Raw genomic sequence first — 16438 nt, forward strand, 5'->3', positions numbered from 1 at the left:
AATTAATTTGGCAACTTTTAGCAACTTTTAATCTAAATTACACAAAATGAGGAAACCAAAGATGCCTAGCAGTACACATATCACGTGAATTAAGCTATTAGCAATTGCTCAATTTAATTATAATAATTTAATAATTGTAAATTTATGATACACCTTGTGAGTAGCTTGTACCTGCGATAGTTCATCAGTTAGCACGCTGTAAGAAAAATATTTAGAAAAATGGAAAAGGTACTAGCAATTTTACAGGACATAATCCATTATCCATCATTCATTATCCATTATCCATTGTAACCCTGTAACCCAAAACACAAAATACAATGTGTAATTTAAAATCCAGGTAAAAAAACCCCGTGAAAAATCAATACAGGAAATTTCTTCATATTAACAAAGTAGATTGTGCCCTATCTTTACAGATATTTTCTTAGAGTGTAGCATACTAACTAAATGCTGATACACTGCTTAAAACTATAATTGTTCAGGGCTGTGTTTCTCGATAACGATTGATCTTAGCACTTACGAGCGTTTTCTATGAGTCATTTTACGATCGTTCGTTATTGTTTCACGTTCATTTCCCAGAATGCACTTGACGCAATCGCACGTAGCCGTGCTTTAAGTGCTACTTAGGAGTCGCTATCCATTTGTCAAGTGCTGAAATGTCACCTAATAGAATGGCTTGTAATTGTAGTACAAGCTCGTTTATTGAAATGTTAACCTAATGCTGCATTTAGGGGCGGACTGGCCATCTGGACATTCTGGAGAAGTTCTGCTGGTTCATCATCAAAGAAAAAGTGTTAGATAAAGTGACGTTGACAGCCGACAAAAGAGGGCGCTAATGCAATCTATTTTTGCTTATAAGAAACCGAAACTGCCGTATACGGGCCGTAATATCTTTTAGTATGGCCCGCTGGATAATTTTAGACTAGGATGATCAATTTTAAAATATTTGAAATGTAAGTCACGTAAAGATTTGTCTCAGCCTCTGACGTCACGCCGAATGATATTTTGTTTAATACATCTTTAAAAGATTATAAAAATTGGATAAAATTTAGGATTGTTGTTGTAATTATTGGGTTGGTTGAATTCTACAGGATTTCCGGGAGACATGTGTGTCGCGTTCTTTAACGTTTTGTCCGGAAACAAAGATACCGTGGTGCAAAACCCCCTCACGAAAGAAGAAAGCCGTAGCGTTTACAACTGTGATGATGAGTGCTTATCGGGATCAACTAAACGCTGGATTTTCAAAAGTATGTGAAATATTTAAAGTTCGCGGTACAGAATCTTTCAAATACGTCAGAGAGTTTTACACACTGATCTGTTATTGTGGCGACATTTCCATGCCCCTAAACGTGACGCTGAACGAAACGAACTGTGATTGGTAGTTTGACATGTCAGTCAAACAGCCTCATGGGCGGGCCTTGGCCAAAGAAAGCTGCCATGAATTCCAGACCTTCAGCCACAGTCTGAAGGTCTAGCTATGCGAGACTACGTAAAGATTGCTTTCAGTTTAATACTATCTCCAACCAGGAGAGGTCGCTAGTTTCCAGCCGCTCCCCATATTAATTTCAGTGTAGTAGGATGTGCACTCTTATACTGTAAACATTCACTAACATTAGCAAATAATAAATGAAAAACTGACCATGAAACAGCATTTTCCAGTCAAGATGGTAAACACATTATCTTTTTACCAAGTTCAAGGGGATAGTTATATGTTTGGAGTGTTTGGAAATCTGTTATTTAACTCGTCATCACACCACTACGCAAAAACAACGAGGACGCCAGAGTTGCACTTGCCTCAAATTTCAACGGTAAAATGCATTGCCAACAAAGCTTTTTGCCAAATGCATGACAGAAATGTTTGCACTGAACTATGTTCTTAGGGTTTCCATGGGTCCTTAAAAAGTCTTCAGTTAAAAGTTGTTTAAATTTAAGGCCATGTAAACTCTAATATGATACTGAAAGTCTTAAATTTGGGGACAGAAAGACAAGAATTGCAATATAGATTAGTATGTAGATTAAACTTTAAAAGGCTATGATTTCACTGAATAAACTTGAGCGCTGCATGTTTCATGTGTCAGGCGCGATGCTTTGTGCTGCGGTTACTGGGGAAACTCTTAGCTCTGAAAGTGAAACCTGCTGCTGGCAGAGAACGAATGTGCTTTTGCAATAAGCCTGTCTGCTATTTTTGCTACATATTTTTAAATGTGAACCAGTGGATCGACAAAAAGCTAATGCATTATAATAATCTAAACAATTAAGACACTAAGATATATTTATGTAATTTAATAAAATAATTGACTAATAATAGCAGTTGTTTAAATTAATATAATAATTGATGATTGATTTGACTCTTCCCTTTTCTTAAAAATAGTTTAAAGGCCCGTCGTCAATCATTCCTTACTTAAAAATCCTGCAGTTACCCGGTTATTTTATATTTGTAACTGTCCTCTTATGTTGTTTTGAGAATGTTCTGTAATAAAAAAAAATAGGACTTTTAAATGAACAGACAATGAAATTGAGATGTTTATTTGTTGGGGTGATATTGCTGTCAACTGACAAAAAAAAGTTTTCCTTCTGAATTAGCTTAACTGCACAAGTTTTATAGTTAATATCTTTAAAAACAAATGACATTAATTATACTTTAATTTCCTTCAATAAAAAGGAAATTGAGTAAAACGATGTAAAAGGTGTGTGAATGTAGATTAGTAATCTGGCCCCTTGGTATAGAGAAGAAAAAATGCTGGCCCTTGTCACTATCAAAGTTGCCCATCCCTGCTATAAAGCATATAGCCTATGAGCACTATATTAAAATCCCAGGACACCCCTATTCTGAATGTTCACTGCTATTTATTACTTTGCATTGTCTGACATGAATATTCCATTCATTCATAAAGAGTTACAGGCCTATTGAGTTAGAAAATAGAGTAAATGAAATCACCTATACGGTAATAATCTGATTAACATGACACACACACACACACAGAGAGAGAGAGACATGTGAATACTCAAATTGAAGAAATCTGTTTTTTCAGGTTTCTAGATTGTAGGATTATGCTTATTATTGTCATAGTATACATTTTGCATTCTGCTCTTTTTCTATAGATTTCAAGTATTTTAGTTCATACAATCATACATTTATTTCCACCCCCTACTGAAAAAATTAAAATAAAAATAAAAAATAGAAACCGTCACATAATTTGTAATGGTTTTACTGGTTATAATGAAATTGAATTGTTTTTAATGGAAACTGTAATGGTGCCTATTGGTCTCTGGTGGTAATTGGTCGCCTTCTGTTGGTGGTTTTTGTTAAAGCCATTAAATCCTAATGTAATATGCCCCAAAAAACACACGACATGATACCAATAGTTTTAATGGTTAAAAGCTGATGGTTTGTAGTGGTATTTGTAGTGGAAATCATTAGAATTTCTGTGTTGGTTTCTATTGTTTTTGTCAGCAGGGTCACCATGGGTTTTGTGATGTTATTTGCCATAAATGTGACAGAATTGCTTTAATATTGGGAGATAGTAGAGGCTGTTTGTAGTTTTGGTGGGCCTATTTGGGAGAAAATCCAGGGCCGTTTTTTACTCCCAGTCCATCCGATGGCTGCATTCCAGACAACTTGGATATACTGTAATAACAATTATATTATACTATATTATATTTCATTTATATGTATAATATTATACTTTACATAATAATATACAATATATTTTATACAAAAATATATATTATAGTATATAATATCTATATAGAGACGTTATTTCCGGGTCCATGCAATGGTTTTTATGCATGTCAGTAAGTCATTGACAGATTTTTCCTACATTACTACTTTTATTAATTTTTTTCTTCTTCAGTCATTCAATTGAGATGTGTATTTCTATTTTTTTGCCCTTTTTAATTATTTCATTTATAAATTCATATAAAGAACAAAAATAAAACAAAAACGAGTAAAAGTGTACAATAAAGTACAATCAAAACTTTATAATATAACCACATTGCATTTGAATAACGTTAAAGGTGTAATCTGCGGATTGTCCTGCAGGTGACTGCATAAATCTGTCTTCTTACTCCAGAGCACTCGTAGATCTACGATGATTTTCAAGTGCTACTTAAGTTACGATGCTTTTGGGAAACAGACCGTAATATTAAGATCAGTCATACGATTGTTTTTAGGCTTAGGCTTACAAAGCTTTTGGAAAATGCAGCGCAGAATGTGTTGTTTTACTAGTTTACTAGCTCAAAAAACAAAAAAACAAAAAAAAAAACTTAAATTGTAGGCCCTTGTTCAAAATGTGTGTTCAATAATTCATTATTGTATTTAAAATACAGTTTATATTTTAATATTATATTACCTTATATTATTTTAAGAAAATAATGAAAAGCCTAATTATAGGCCTACTGTACAGTATGTTTATTTTTGTATTTTGTGTATTTTTGGCTTGTCATAAAGTGTTTTTTCAGACTTATGGAAAGAAAACATACAAAAGACACTGTTAAGTGTTTCTTTTATAGCACTTTATCTATTTGTGTCAATAGATTTAAATTACAATACATATTTTTAAAGGCCGTTTTCTCAAAATGAGTTTTTTCTCCAACTCTGAGCCATAAATCTCCACTTCAGTGGCACTTACACACACCCAAACCTTAAATGTTTATTCCTGTCTATATTCTGAAGGTTTTTACAGAGGGATTTGTTCATATATAATTTTCTTTATTATATACAACATTTTATTCCCCAAAAAATGGTGAAAATATATTGTTTTCTAGCTGTTCAAAGTATTTTCTGAATTATGGAGTGACAAAAAGAGATACCCAGAATTCCTTCTGTAAAAACATTTGACTCTAATATGTCAAAAAAATTAAACAAGAATTTTAAAACTGACTTCATCCTGTGTTCAGATTTTTGTACTAGAAATGTATGCAAATTAGTGCATATTTCATTAAATAACGCCTCATTTGCATATTTAAATATAACATTTTAGAAAACTTGTAATACAAAAAATGTTTGCAATTATCAATGTAATCAATCAACTTGGTAAGTAAGGTGATAACTATTAATTAATTTTTTTACCCTATTCACCTGCAGTGTTTCGCCTTTGAACAAATCTAAATTAACATACATAAAAATATTTTTTGCTGAGATTTGAAGTAGTGACAATTTTGCGTCATAATTATGTAATGATGTCATCATGCAATGACATTACAACATCATCTAGCAACTTTTAGCAAAAAAATGACCATCCTTTAGCAACTTCCACTGAAAATTAGTTGGCAACACTGGCCCTAGAGTAATATATTCCTTTAAAACACACTCTTCATGGCCATGACTTACCTATAAAATCACTTCTTTAAAATTATAAATTACAACAAATGATTTTGTTCATTGTTTCTTCAGCATCTCTTGCCTTTGTTAACGGCCCATTTATAGACTTTGTAATATTTCTTCACAAATGACATTTAGGAAAATGGTTGTAATACAGTTTGTTTGAAAAGTCTGGAACAGAGATTGCCTGAAATAAAACAAAAGAGGTGACTGTCGATTACATGTTTGGAGAAAAAACTGGCCAGTTGTGATTTATGCCACGTTTATGGTACATTTTCTACTACTAACATTAATCGTTTCGGGCCAGTGGTGAACTGTTTGTTCTTGGCTACAGGAAAACACAATCACATTTTTTTTAATAAAAATTTTCCAGGACACGTGGGAACCCTGAAACAATGCCACTGAATTTTTCCGCAATCACTAGAAAACAAACAGAAAACAAAATCATTCATAATAATCACTCCCCCAAAAACTCGATGGTGGCAAGCCATTGGCCCTGTGCTACACTCTTGGAATCATGCTTTGATTATTTGCTTAAAAATAAACAAGACAGCCAATTTCTGTTAACAATAAACATTAAGGTCTCATTTGTTAACATTAGGAAAATATATTTATAAAACGGATAGTTACGGTCCTTGATTCTGATTGGTTGAGCTGCATTCAAAGCTGTTGTAAATTTCTCTACAAACATACACCTTTGTTTATGTCTGTGTTTGCTCGGCAACCACTTTGTTGCAACCACAACAGTTTCTGGGAAACTACATTGTTTGGTGGAAGAATAATGTTTTTATTAATATTACATTTTATTTGCATTGTTTTATTTTGTGAAACCTTGCTACATATATATGGAATAACCGTTTTATAAAAGCAATAAGCCCTGTGAGGCCGTGGTTTACAGTGAATTTATAACAGCTAAAGGGGTTTTAGGGGTTTTCCGCTTTGCGTCATGCCTAACAAAGCCCCTAAGCTGTTAGAAATTCACTGTAAACCACGGCTTCTTGGGGCTTATTGATTTATTTTACAGCATTTCTTATCTTTGTTAATTATATTGAAAACACAACTGATCATTTTTTGTTCATGTTAGTTCTCAGTACATCAACCAAATGTAACCTTTTAAAATTTAAAATGGATAAGTGTTGAAATTAACATTAAGATTAATAAATGCTGTTTAAGTAGTTAATATTAACAAACCAAAACTTACGTAAACACTTACCCAATTTCCTGTAAGAAATTAGTTGGTCTTATCTATGAAAGTCACGGGTTCCTTTCCGCTTTTGAGATTGATATCAGTGATGAGTCACATTTGTGCACCCGTCCAGATATATGCGAGCATGTATGTGTAAGTGTTTGTGTGTGTCAGGGTGCTCACATCTGCGGGCCGACTCCTGGCTCAACTCCAGTCTGTATATGGACAGTCGATTAGGTCCTCCACAGATGTTACTCTTCTCCCCTTTACACTCCATATTACATTCACTCTCGGACACGTTGGGTGCCTGGATTTTATGGCCACAGTAGCACTCAGCTCCAAACTCCAGACCCGCATAGAGATAACCCCTAATAACACAGGACAAAGAGAGAAAACATCATTAATCATTCAGTTATTTGCAATGTCAGGGCAGTGGACTGCCAGTTAGCGTTTCAACATGCTAAGCTATTAAGAAATGCGATATGAAGCCCTGCTCGTTATCTGATTCTTCTCTAGAAGAGTATGCACAAAATTACAAAAGTAAATACAAAATAGTGTTTCTGGACATTACAAACCAGAACAGGTGGATAATTCTTGCAATATTCACTCAAAACTGAGGTGCATAACTACAATTAATCAGTTGCAAAATGAAATATGTGTTAATAATATAGCATAAATTTATTAGCTATTGCTTTGTAGGCTGGTATTTTTTGATTGGAAAAAGGTACAATATGTACAAAAATTATGGGAAGTTGTTACACCTCATTGAACAATTTAACATAGAAACTAGCACAGATCTGAGTGTACAAATCAACTTACGACTTCACATGTGATTTATGAAACTTTTCGTATTCCATCGTATGAATGATCGTACGTTAATAAATGTGCTAAAAACACACCTCGTTTAGAAGCCTAGAGTTTACAACATAGAGAAAGAGTGAACGAATGAAAAATAACTTGGATATTAAACTATAAAAGACAAATTAGGCTATAGCAGCATTCACTATAAACAACATACAAGTGGCAAGCTAAATTTTTTTTATTTAAAGTGAAACTGAAAGGGCATTGGGCTCACAAGCCTCTCTCTTTCAACAAGAATCCAAATGTTTTCACTGTGCCTTGTAACATTTTGAGCTAAACTATTAGGGTTGGGCGATGTCTAGCAAATTGGCATCGGACTGTGTCTGCAGTGAAACATCACGATGGACGATGACATCGGGGTGGGGCTAGATCATTAGAACTGTCCCATTTTTGTGACTGCATGAACAGTCCGGGTACAATAAGTGACTGTTGAGATAGAAGTGTAGGCGCGTGTGTCGAGTTCATCCATCTACGCATATCCAAGTATACTTTGAAAGCTGTGGGGGCTGTGCACAAGATGGAACGGAACATAAGGAGCGATGAGAAGCAGATTTCAGAAGATTAAAACAGGAAATTGAATCATTAGGCTGTTTTAAATTTATTGTAATGTATTTATTATCCAACACCACAAACAGACCCACATGTTCTAGCCTACTTAATCTAATTAAAATTTAAATTATTTTGAATTTTGATGATGTTTTTGCACGCTTCATTTAGTTCGTGTAAAAAATATACAGTAGCCTATAGTTAGTTCGGCATTTTTTGCACAATAAAATGTTTACTGTTGAAATTGTGGTTATTTAACTGTTTTGAATGTCATTTGTATTGTGATCACAAACAAATTCATTATGTTAATATTACCTAATCAGAAAAAAATATATATTCATAACAGCATGTAAACTGAAAGCATGCATTGCACTGGGTGATATATATATATATCATGTTATTCGTTATGTACACTAGGCTTTGTACTTTACTCGTGATCCAATATCCACGCAAAAACATTGGGTGCTGCATGCTATTACAACAGACCTTTTAAATTGAGTTGTTGAGGATAAAGAAGGATAGAAGCAATGAGGGTGAGGGCATTTGTTGTGAAATTCAGGCATTTGGGGGCATTATCGTATGTCAGTTTGAAAGATGTGATCCATACAACAACCAGAAGTCAGAAAAAATGCCAATTTCTACTGGCATTACAGTCAACAACTACTTACGTGTGGGATGTGCGGGGTACACGGAAAAAGAAGAGTCTTGTTGCCTTTCACTTGTGCTATGATAATTGATTTGAAATTCAGAGATAAAACACAAGTTTTAAAGATGTTTTAAAGGGGTCATATGATGCTTTTTTAAAGATCATTATTTTGTGTATTTGGTGCAACAGAATATGTTGACATGCTTTAATGTTCAAAAAACACATTATTTTTCAAATACAGACAAGCGCAGTCTGCTCTGACTGGCCAACTGACCCAGTGCACTGTGATTGGCCGAACACCGCAAGCACTCGTCGGAAATGTAACGCCCCTTTCTGTAATCACGAGCTTCATCTTTCAAAATAAATGTAAAGACAGGTAATAATGTCCTTAGTTTTGCCATCAGTTCAAGCCGGAAAGTGGAACAGAGTCGCGTGACAGACACCGTGATGAAGCTCCTATGTGTTTTTTGAAATTATGTCATATAAGTTCGTTCTTCGATTTCGTTTGAAGTATATCGGGGACTTTAAGTTTTGACAATTTGCCAAACTTTTTCATAGTTCCGAGAAATATGTGGAAGTACCCCTTTTTGGTGTGTTCTGACTGCAGGAACTAGAAACGTATTTAGTTCTAGGAACTCCATTTTGGTGGAACTAATTTACTTCAGAGTAGGGTCTAAATCAGTTCTACAGAAGCTACCAGTGAGGTAAGCGTACGTTGACTGGCCAAATTAATACAAAACACTGGGTACTCTGCTTTTTTAAAAAGTCATGAAAAAATATTTAATGCACGAACATAGAAAACTGTGACAACGGCATTTAACACTGCATGTTGTAATAGGAGATTTAGTCAGATTTTCATGCTCTTTTAATTGTGTAACTTGTGCATGTTACATTCCGTTATCTGTAATCACAAAACCCACAACACTCAACAAAAACAGCTCTGATCAAGGCGTTCTCCATTCACCGGTTGTTGATGTTTGTAAATGCCTCGCATAAAGACGTCGCTGTCGGCCGCTTGAGAGTTCCTGCTGCTGGTGCGAATGCAACCAGGAAAATGGCCCGAGGGAGAACTTGGTTCTCTAGGAACCACCATTCTGGCTAGTTTCTAGAACTGAATTCCTAGAAGTATGTGTGCGAAAGTGCCTAAATGTAATTATATGACAGAACCTAGGGCTGCACAATTAATCGAATTTCTAATCGTGATTACAATTACGGATTCCACAATTACATAATCGTCCAAAGCAGCAATTAATCGTTCAAAGTCCACTTATGTTATTCTGCATGCTTAAAATGAACTGTAACTCAGTGAATACTCAACACAGAGACATGAGCGATATATCTATAGAAAGCCTGACATGTCTACCAAAAACAAATATTCTGTGATAAAGTAATCCATATGAAAACAACGTGATGTCCGTCTTTCACGTCTCCCTTCATTATATCTAATGTGACCACGCCCACGCGCCGAGCACACTATTGTTATTATAAGCGTCCACTTGAAGCTTGCGCGGGTAACCGCCCTCATCAGAGCAAACAAAGCAGCGAGACTGTACTTCACGTTTTTTAAATGTTACTGTTCGCTTCGTGCTGAGAGGAATAAGACATAATTCAACTCAAAAAGACCGCTGAGAGGAATAAGATTTGGATTAGCTCAGAAAGAAGAACGAAGCGGCTGACCCAGCAGAGATAAACATGAGTAAGTCTTTTTTATTATTAATCTGCTTGTACTAGTTTTCATATAACTTGTACACATTTTACTAGTTAGACTTTTTCAAACTATAATTCCTGACTAAATGTATAATCAGGTGAAGCATTATGAAGTTTCATTTACATCATCTCAATGTTCCACGATGCCAGGATGTTTTTATTTATTTTTATTTTTTTCTATGTTCTATAACATAGACAGCAATACGATATAAAAGTAATAAGAGTTATAATGTTGCTAGCTTAATGTCAGTAAGAATGATTAGACAAAACTTTACTGAGATAGGCTATTCTCTGTTCACGAATATAGCCATATATGGTTAGAACTATATATATATTGTATAGGCCTTCATATAAAGCATGCTTGTGATTTCAAGAATGTAACAAAGCTTCTGTTCATCAATATCTGCTCTGGTGTAAATATTTTTGACGTGTTATACCCCGTCATTGGTGTTTGCAAGCGTCTGAGGTAAAAAAAATAAATAAAAAATCTATCAAGTAAGCTGTAATTAACACTGATAATAAATGTGCTATGTGGTAACGGTGTTCTTTTTTTCCTATAAATTACTAGTAGTATCAGTGACCATCACAATAATGTTAATAATGCAGTTTATATGCATAAACAGCATGCTTACTTTTTTATTTCAGATAAATAATAACCTGTTGCAAAGCGAGCCAATGCAAATAAGCAGCCCACTCAGGAACCTGGAACACAGCTAAGACCAAGCGAGGCACACACTCCCATCTCTTCAATGTCTCTTCAAAAAAGTATGTCCTTCAGAGCACATAAACAATATACATTTTGGAAATGCCAGGTATGTGACGTTCATTTATATATTTCAACATGACATGAGCCTGCATTTATTTGATCCAAAATACATAAAGTTGCATTTGCTAAAGCAGTAATATTGTGAAATATTTGAACTTTTTAAAATAACTGCCTTCTATTTGAATATATTTTAAAATTTAATTTATTCCTGTGATCAAAGCAAAATTTTCAGCATCATTACTCCAGTCTTACTCCAAGTGTATCAATATACACTATACCATTTAAAAGCTGGGAGTCGGATAGATATATAGATATATATATATATATATATATATATATATATATATATATATATATATATATATATAAACTTATTTAGCACACAAGTGATGATAAATACAGTAATCATGTTAGAAACTATGCTGTTCTTTGGATTAATAAAAAAATCATCTTTTCCAAATTATTATTATTAATAATAATAATAATAATAAATGTTTTTTTGAGTAACAAATCAGAATATTAGAATGATTTCTGAAGGATCATGTGACTGGAGTAATGATGCTAAAAATTCAGCTTTGAAAGTCAGTTTTGATTGTTCCTAATAAACTGTTTAACTGCAAGTTAATCTCAAGTTATTTTGTGGGATAATTAAATATATTCTAAATAAACTACAAACCTATTTTGAACCATTTTTTTTGTCCTCACATTCTTTCTTGTAACTCTTCCCTCTCGGTCACATACTTGACTGAAAGGCTCATTATGCAGCTCATTATGCGGGTCTTATCTCAGGTGTGAATCACACAAATATTCATGATAGTTGACGCCTACTCACATATGCCATTATGAAACAAAAAGTATCTTGGAAAATTTAAATCAATCTATAGTTTTCTGTGAGTGAGTAAACAAGATGATTTTCACATCATTTTGAAGCAGAAATTCTAGGCTACAAGCTCCAGGTTTGTGAACAAATGTTCTCTAGGTGTTTTATGACCTTATTTCAGTGACTTCAAAATTTTAGTTTTTTCAATCATGTACATACATGCTATTTACATATTATTGTTGCCCAGTTTGTACTGATTACAGTGTTATTAGACTTTAGCCATGTATCCATTTATAAGCAACTAAAAAAAAAGACAAAAGTCAGCAACTAAAGAAAACACAAAACCCCCTAGACCTCAGAGGGTTAATGACGCGTTTCCGGATGAAGATCACCGCAGACCAAGGCTGCAGACAGCGCACCTTGTTTGTTTTCTTTATTTTATAAATGCACAAAGTTTTGTTGTTATTATGTGTGGATACAAATAAAAATAGACCCTTTATAGATATTGGATTGATGTATTGCTCTTATCTGTACGATCAAAACTGAAAGTGTAATTTAAGTTCTTTTCGGGGTTATCAGGAGAAAATGCCTCAAAACGCGTATCCGCGTTAATCGACTTCAGAGGGTTAAGATGCTTTTTTCTTTCTACATGTTATCTTAAGGGTTTTCCCACTGTTTTAATTTTAGTTTTAGTATAACATTATAATACCATGCATATTTTTACCTTTTTATTTAAAGAATAAACTTATCCAATGTATAGTTGACATTTGAGGCTTAATACTATAGAAAAGCAATAAAAAAAAATTCAGATAACATTTTCAGCTTGTTTATTTTTATATATAAAAATATGGCTTGCAGTTGCTTCAAACAAAGGTGTAAACATCAATTTAATCGTAATTAATAATCGCTATTACAATTTCAAATTAATAACCCGCTGTTCGATAGCGAGTGTACCAAGTGTACTACAGGTTTTTTTATACAAAGGGCTTATGTGGTGCACATGGGTGTGCATGTAGATAACAATCTTATAAAGAACAGAAAGCATGTGGTTAATGTTCTGACACTTGAACAACAATGTACCTTCCCTCAAATTCAGAGCTGGATGCAAGCTTTACTGTTTTGCTTAGAAATCTGTTTCGATTCAGCTGATGCATTAGGTGAAAAATTTAGTTTCTACGCACTCTTGGAAGAAAGGTTTTGCCATGGTTTGGCCTTTTTAACATATCACGGTTTCACAAATAATTGTAAAATCTATCAGTGCATTTTGTTATGCACAAATTTGAATTGCATTGTGCCTTTGTTTCCAGTCCTCAACCCCCCTCTTGAAAAAAAAAGTGAGAACTCAAGCTGACACTGTGGTTTCAATGCTTCAGAGGACTACTGTTTCTAATATAAAGCTGTCCTTTGAAACTTGATGCATGAGGTCAATTTTATATGCACGATTTTTTAATCAAAGGAGGACAGTAATAGGAAGCCCTTCTTTAGTTTCTGGCTCATGCAGGATGTATCTGCTCCTAATTTCCTCAATAAGAGCGGCAGGATTCTTGAACGTTGAGAGTGGGAGTACAGCACTGAGAACAAACAGATGTGCTGTGTTTATTTTGACTCTCTCTCTCTCTCAAATCGCTGTATCTGTAACACAAACTACTCCATTTAAAGCAGTCCTGATCCCACAACCTCTTTTCCTCCCTCTCTCTTTCTGTAGCTTTTCCAAAACACAGATTGATGTTAAGAATCGACAGAAAGCACGAAGGAATGAGGAACTGAATAAAGAGGATGTAAACAAGAATGCTAACAGGAATGAAAGTGAAAAGCAACATCAATAGTTCACTCACAGATAAAAGAATTAATTTTCCCACCCTAATGTTGTCCTAAACCTGCATGCCTTTTTTTAACTGTGGAAAAACTAGTTGGTTGTTACTTTCATAAAAATACCGAGTGGTGGTGATGCAACAAGGATGTAAAAGCAGAATAAAATGATCATTAAAGTAAACCAGAGTTTCTGCAGGGTTTTTAAGCTCAAATTTGAGAACTTCTTTAAGACATGCACAAATAAAATTAATAGCATATGATATGAGCAGGGTAGGGCAATGTCACATATTAAACTGTAAAATAACTTTTAAAAGCTTGATTTACAGTTCAGGTACAAGTTTTCACAAAAACAAAAAGAAACTTCACATTTCAAACCATTTTTTAAGAAAAAGGATGAGTCAAAAGTATGAACTATTATATTAATTTAAACAATTATTATCAATCTATTAATATATTATATAACAAACATATTTTACTGGCTTATTTGTTCAGATTTATAAAATGCATATTTTTTTATAATGATTCTCTAACACAGCTTTCAAATGCCTTAAGAAAGTTTTATGATGATGTAGTTTATACTTTTTTTTTAACTTTGAAAGCCTCAGTTCTGATTCACTGTTACACCACAGAAACAGCAAGCACTTTCGGCCCACATCTGGCCCGCATGGATTTCATACGGGCCAGATGCGGGCCAGATCTGGGCCGAAAGTGCTTGCTGTCTGGTTCGAACATTCAGTGTCTTCAGTTTCTCCTCTTGTGTTTTTCAAGGAAAAAGAAACTAAATCAGATTTGGAAAGACATGGGTGAGTTAATGTTTTTAATTTTTGGATAAACTATTCCTTTTAGTTTTAAAAATGTGAACTTTTTTTTTTTTTTTTTACATTTGTGAACACACATCCTGAAAACAAGAGTTCATGTTAAAGCACACATCTTTGTGACATGAAACATCAGATGACTATCAGAGCAAACAGCGTATCTTGGTAACCCTCCCCTCTCAGTTAGTTAAGGGTCAAGGGAATTAGATTAGTTTAAAGAGTGTTAAATTACTCATGTTTGTCAGTTAAGGGTTATTATCTCCAGGGAGAGAGCAATAACATAATGACATGAGCGTTTGTTTGGAAGTGAAAGTCAGGTTTATACAAACATTTTGGGTATAAAATGTCATCTTAAAATGATAGTAAAACCTTTGATTTGTGGGGGGGAGTTATCTGTAAATCGCCTTAAAGGAAGTTTTAATTGAACTTGTGTTTTGTGGTTAGGCACAGAAAACATCATTAGCAGAGCATAATAAACAATACAAGTCAAAAGAAAGTCCTTATCTTGATAAAAACGTGTGTGGTCTTGTACATGGATCAAAAGTTTCGACTGATGTACCTTTCAGCGCAGTTGTCCTGGCAGCGGAAGACAGTCATTTTTTTGTAGTCCAAAAAGGAAACCCCTCTAAGAGCCCGCTTCTGTGTGTCATCAACATAACAGCCGATGTACTTTGCTAAAAAGAAAAAGATGTTAAAAAAAATCACTACTAATTCCAGTAACAACAATTTGAGAAAAAGAAATGAAAGTACTGATTTGATATCTAGTAACAATTATATCCTGGTGAGTAACATGCAAGGTTGTAAAGCACATTTTTAAATGTTGAAACACAGCACCATCTAGTGGCCAAACTGTAAAATTACAACCAAAGCTATAGGACTTGGCACTGGATGAGAGAATTAACATATAACAATAATAATATATATAATAATATATATAATAATAATAACACTGGATACATTCATAATACAGACTTAAATATTATAAATATTGTGAATAAGTAGAATTATAATACTTAAGTCTGCAATATATAAATACACACGCACACAGTATATATTTTGAAAATATTTACATGTATTTACATGTCTATATTTATATTAATATAATTTATATTATAAATAAAAATATTTAATATATAAACATAACATATTTTTCTGAAATAAATACATGCGTGTGTGTGTATTTATATATTCATAATAAATATGCACAAAACACACACATATATTATGCAAACAAAAACTTATTTTGGATGTGATTAATTCCGATCAATCGTTTGACAGCACACACATATATATATATATATATATATATATATATATATATATATATATATATATATATATTTATAAACATACATACTGTACACACACACATATATACGTATATATAATTATTATAAAACAAATATAATAAATCAATAAAATGAATTTTTTATTCAATAAATAAATTTAATTTAAACAGGTGCAATGCTTTTCACCATCGATTTCCATTGTAACTGCATTATGCAAACAATATTTAGCTTGGTTTCAAAAACTGAGGCAATAAAATGTGATAATCAATCAACTTTCTTCTGTAAAGAGCTTGATTTGTTTAGAACCCAGAACTTACTGTTGAATTATAACAAGTGCTAACAGTCTGGCAACACATATTGTGATTGGTAGCTACCATACAGAGAAAGCCATTTCATATGTAAACAGCCTGTGACATAAGTCATTATAAAACATCTACAGGTTGGATACGGTCACATTGTTCTGGGACAAATATTCACTGTCTGATGCACCTTTTGCTTCATCAATCTCAACGTTTGTGACATACAGTACATACACAAATGACCCAAAATGCCCTATTGCTTGACATCCGTTCTTCCTCTGTAATCTCATCGTACACCATTAGGATTTCATGTTTTTTCTAATAGCTGAGATGGGATGGTTCTGTCACATACACACACTAACCAGTTCAAC

General features: G+C 33.5%; 1 protein-coding gene across 3 annotated transcripts in view; it reads right to left on the reverse strand.

The window, feature by feature from the left end:
• wscd2 (WSC domain containing 2) overlaps positions 1 to 16438 on the reverse strand; it is a 56001-nt gene that overhangs the window by 10319 nt on the left and 29244 nt on the right. For all 3 annotated transcript variants that reach the window (XM_042723656.1, XM_042723655.1, XM_042723654.1), the window contains 2 exons: positions 15039 to 15153; positions 6690 to 6874 (listed from right to left, as the gene is read on the reverse strand). In XM_042723656.1, the coding sequence (XP_042579590.1) occupies positions 6690 to 6874; positions 15039 to 15153 (300 nt within the window). The remainder of the gene's footprint in view (positions 1 to 6689; positions 6875 to 15038; positions 15154 to 16438) is intronic.

The sequence above is a fragment of the Cyprinus carpio genome, chromosome B5 (assembly GCF_018340385.1).
Source record: "Cyprinus carpio isolate SPL01 chromosome B5, ASM1834038v1, whole genome shotgun sequence".
NCBI lineage: Eukaryota > Metazoa > Chordata > Actinopteri > Cypriniformes > Cyprinidae > Cyprinus > Cyprinus carpio.